Source organism: Berghia stephanieae, chromosome 1, assembly GCF_034508935.2.
Source record: "Berghia stephanieae isolate SIO BIC M18660-M18661 chromosome 1, UCSD_Bste_1.3, whole genome shotgun sequence".
NCBI classification, from domain to species: Eukaryota; Metazoa; Mollusca; class Gastropoda; order Nudibranchia; family Aeolidiidae; genus Berghia; species Berghia stephanieae.
Window position 1 is genome coordinate 106539042 of NC_088360.1, and position 5083 is coordinate 106544124.

The following is a 5083-nucleotide window of genomic DNA, read 5'->3' on the forward strand; positions in this document are numbered from 1 at the left end:
GTTCCGTTCTTTGTGTGAATAACAAATTTTATCGGGATACTAGGATGTTTGCGATCTAGTTTTCTCTTTTCTTGTTTTGGGATGTTTTTTTTCACAAAACGGGGTGGGGGGGGGGGGGGTATTGTCCTTTTTGTTTATTTCTCCTAATTTTAGTTTCGTTGTCTTTTTGATAATATGTTGTCGTTGTCGGTTTTGTTCGTTTTGTTTGGGTTATTTTTCTGGGGGTGGGCTGGAGATTGAATTTTAATGTTTGCCGTTGGTTCATTTTTTAAAGAAAAAGTATTTGAAAAATAAAATTGCTTTGTTTTGTTTTGGTTTTTTTTGTCTCCGTTTTGTTTTCAAGTATTCGAAAAACGCTGAGATTTAGATTTCTAAATATTCAAACACGATAAACTAAATAAGCTACATGCATGTTTCAAATACAATATTATTATCTATATCAACAAAAAACAACAAGCAAGAATATTATCATTGTGACCATCTCTGTACCCTGGACGTATTGATCCTGATGATGATGATGATGATGATGATGATGATGATGATGATGATGATGATGATGATGATGATGGTGATATTGTTGTCAGGTACCCGAGGAAATAATAAATGCCAGGCACGTAAGAATCGGACAACGATGGTTCTAGAATTACATGTTTATTGCCATTATCGTGGGCAATTAGCATTAATATTTCCACATAGCTATCTATATCAATGTGACCACGACCAGTCGACTGCTATCGGCACACACTCTACGAAACAAAATGTTACCCCCCCCCCCCCATTCCAAACAATAAAAAGAAACACCCCCCCCCCCCCCCCCAAATATAACAAAACAAAACAAAATAGGAGACTGGTACTGAGAATAATAGCAGCAAGCCATTGTCGGGACAAATGCCCATTTGTCATTACCAACAATTTCAGCAATTGCTTTTGGACAATTGTATGACAACATCAGAAAATAAAACAACTCATCATCATCATCATCATCATCATCATCATCGTCGTCGTCGTCGTCGTCGTCGCCGTCATCATCACCACATCATCGTCGTCGTCGTCGTCATCATCATCATCATCATCATCATCATCATCATCATCATCATCATCATCATCATCATCATCATCATCATCATCATCACCGTCTCCATTGTCTTAATCAACTATCATTGTGAACCAGATTATAAAAAAGATTGTGGACAATGACTCATTTTTTCTCACCCAATGAAATCAATCTCTTGGCTTTTCGATCTTTCTTTTCTTTTTTCTTCTTCTTCTTCTTCTTCTTCTTCTTCTTCTGCTTCTGCTGCTGCTTCTTCTTCTTCTTCTTCTTCTTCTTCTTCTTCTTCTTCTTCTTCTTCTTCTTCTTCTTCTTCTTCTTCTTCTTCTTCTTCTTCTTCTTCTTCTTCTTCTTCTTCTTCTTCTTCTCCTTCTTCTTCTTCTTCTTCTTCGTCTTCTTCTTCTTTTTCTTCTTCTTCTTTTTTCCTGCCCTATCCGTTAATATTCCAGAGCTGCCAACTGTAAATCACAAACATTCGTAGTTCCCAAGGAATAAACAGACAAACAGTTTCCATCTCACAGACAAACAGTTTCCATCCATCCCACAGACAAACAGTTTCCATCCTTCTCTATCCTGAACTAACTTTTTTTTTTTTAATCTCGATCCATGTCTTATCACTTCTCTGTATATCAGCTTCTTTAATTCTTCTCCACGTTTTTCTCTCAGCTTAATCAAAATATGCTCCAAAGTCCTAAATACAATTTCTAAGCCAGCCTGAAGACTCCCCTTTTCAACAATATTTATTGAATTAAAAAAACGACTACGATAAACAGTTCTCTAGCTGGAGCCAAAAATTCGTAATTTCTACAAATTTTTCGTAGCATTAGGCAGGTCTGATATTAATGCACCGTATGCATCCCTCCCCCTCCCCTCCCCCTCCCCTCTCCCTATCCATCCATCCGTCCATCCAATCCAATCCATCCTAATTCCCAGGCCCTATGTCACGACCACACACGTCACGGCAGCATCCCCGTGCGTGGAAGAAACACCCCGAATGTTCACCGCCGGATTTACGACAAGCACAACCGATCAATATTGCCTCTTCTGTTCAGTTCTGTTCTGTTCTGATCTTTTCATTTTATTACGGACTTTTGATTTGTTTTGTCTGCTTTCATTTCCATTTCCTATTTTCTTCTCGCACCCCGTGAAATTTTGGGAGACGTGAATCCTTATTCTGCCGCAAACTGCGGTGGGGGGAGAAAAAAAACACGTTATACAAATTTTGGCCTGAAAAATTCAAACATGGATGGATTAGAATGACCCTCATCTTGTCAAAAACTCTCAAACTTGGGAATTTAATAAAGTCTAAGGTTTGAGAGTTTTGCTAAGATGACAGTCATTTTAATTGAGCGAAATTTGTTGAAGACCCTATGGCCAAATTATTAAATACGTTTGTTTTTTTTTCAAAGTCACTAGGGGTCCCGATAGCTCAGTTGGAAAACAGTCGCCTCACAAGCATAGGGACAGAGATCGATCCCGGGAGCAGTCGATATATTTTTAAAAAATTTCTGTGCACCCTGTCCACCCAGAGGTGATTGGGTAGTTGGGGTCTGTTAGATCTAAGGCAGAAGTACTTTGCGATAGACTAGCGTCCTATCCAAAGGGTAACAAGCAATTGCTGTTGTCCGTTTCACGCTATAGAGCCCGGCGGAATAAACTCCGGCTCCATGGGCCTGGTGGCTCTGAAGGACTACTTACAAGGTTTGAGAGTTTTGATACGATGACAATTATTTTAATCGTTAGAGATTTATTTATTGAACAACGGGTTCTATGGTCAAATTATTAAAAATGTGTTTTCTTCCAGAGTGCGCCAGTATTCGACATCATTTCATTTTCAACAGCGACTTTCAATCATCTCAGTCTCAGAGTCATTGTATTTTCTTTTGATATTGAGAGCGAACACAAACAAAAAAGAAATATTTGAGATAGCTGATCACACTATAAAGACTTCAGTCAATGAATTACTTGACAAACATCTCTCGATGACCGTGTTATTCTAACGATAAATAACATAGAGGAGAACAAATAGTTGACAAGAACGGAAACTATTTGTGACCAGACATCTAAAAACTGAATCGTTCCAGGGTGATAACCTCGATGTTTAAAGTATAATTTAATAATACAACTGATGATGATATTGATAATAATAGTAATAATAATAATAATAATAATAATAATAATAATAATAATAATAATAATAATAATAATAATAATAATAATAATGATAATAATGATAATAATATAATAATAATAATAATAATAATAATAATAATAATAATAATAATAATAATAATAATAATAATAATAATAATAATAATAATAATAATAATAATAATAATAACAATAATAATAATATAATTTAATAATGCAAATGGTGATGATGATGATGATGATGATGATGATGATGATGATGATGATGGTGATGATGATGATGATGATGATAGTAATCATAAAAAATAATAATAACAATAATAATAATAATAATAATAATAATAATAATAATAATAATAATAATAATAATAATAATAATAATAATAATAATAATAATGGGGATGGTGAAAAAAAAACAACAGATTTTGGCTTTTTTTTTTTTTTTTACTTTCAATATTACTGGAGGCGACAAAAGGATAAAATACTCTGATAATGAGAGGAGATGGCATAAAGAGAGATGGGTGCGTGACACGGGACGTACGAAGTACAACTACTACTAACTACTACACCCACTCTCTCATTACAAATAACTGGTGATGGGTAGTACCCACTCTGCGGTGACTACCGGTGACTACCGAATACTTGAAGCCTGTCATCGATTACTTGGCCTTCAGTCTGGACGGTAACGGAAAAGCGCCGGGGTCTTAAACTTCCGGTCTCTCGTCCCACGCATAATATTCGAAGTAGCTACTACTGTGGAAAAACGGTAGGTGGTCGTAAAAACGGTTTCGTCTCATTAGGAAGACAGGAATATGATAGCATCAGCAGATATGACAGTGAAAATATTCTCGTCTTTCCGTCTTCCAATGATGATGGTCCTCGACGACAATTCGGAATATAGTTATAAAATGTTACATCTTTCTTTCTTTATTTCTTTCTTTATTTTTATTTCTTTCTATTCTTTAAAACTTATTTTCATTTATTCATTTATTTATTTATCATTTACTTATTTACCGATTTACCTATTAACTAATTATTGATTTGTTTGCTTATTTATTAATAATTTATAAATATTTATAAATGTTGCTGTTGCTGTTGTAAAGCGCTTTGAGTACGTTTAGTGGATATTGCGGTATAAAAAAGCTATATACATAATTTTTTAAAATTTTTAATGAATACGTAGTCAACAATAAAATTTCCTACAGAGTAAACAATAAACTTCCCCACGTAGTAAACAATAAATTTCCTTCGCAGTAAACAGTAAACTTTCCTACATAGCAAACAATAACTGAAGAAGAAAGAGTGGGTCGGTTCGTTGAGCACACTGATCATTGATGTGTTATTGAGATAGGGGAGTTAAATGGATTCACTTAAAACGCCACTTAAGTCCTATATAGATAGAACGAAGTTGACGTCACTCGGGTCTTTGTTATTGTTTTTTGCCATCCACGTTAATGAGTAATTCTCACTTAACTGTATTATCCAGACTCCCTTTATAATAAATAATAACATAATTCAGCTTTTATAAAGCGCAATATCCACTAAAATGAGCTCAAAGCGCTTTACAAGGGGTCCCTGGTCAACAGCAACATTTAACATGAAGGACGGGACATGACGCCTGTCAGGCGATATTACAATTTTTCGGACAAAGACAACGCTGTTAACGGCCAGGTACTCATTTTACACCTGAGTACGGTGAGAGAATGTGAGTAAAGAGCCTTTTCCAAGGACTCAACTATGTGCCGAGCGAGGCTCGAACCCAGGACCTTCCGATCCGAAAGCGAGTGTAATACCACTAGACCACATAGCCGCACAAGAAAAATTTGTCTCTAGGATCTATTCCAAGGGAAAACTGGAATAACCCAGGCGTCAGACGCAGTG

General features: G+C 35.6%; 1 protein-coding gene across 1 annotated transcript in view; it reads right to left on the bottom strand.

Moving 5' to 3' along the window:
• LOC144962453 (uncharacterized) overlaps positions 1-3858 on the bottom strand; it is a 5892-nt gene extending 2034 nt beyond the window's left edge. The window contains exons 1-2 of the mRNA XM_078895412.1: positions 3814-3858; positions 3017-3047 (exon numbers count right to left, since the gene is read on the bottom strand). Of these exons, the coding sequence (XP_078751538.1) occupies positions 3017-3047; positions 3814-3858 (76 nt within the window). The remainder of the gene's footprint in view (positions 1-3016; positions 3048-3813) is intronic.
• Positions 3859-5083: the final 1225 nt, after the last annotated feature.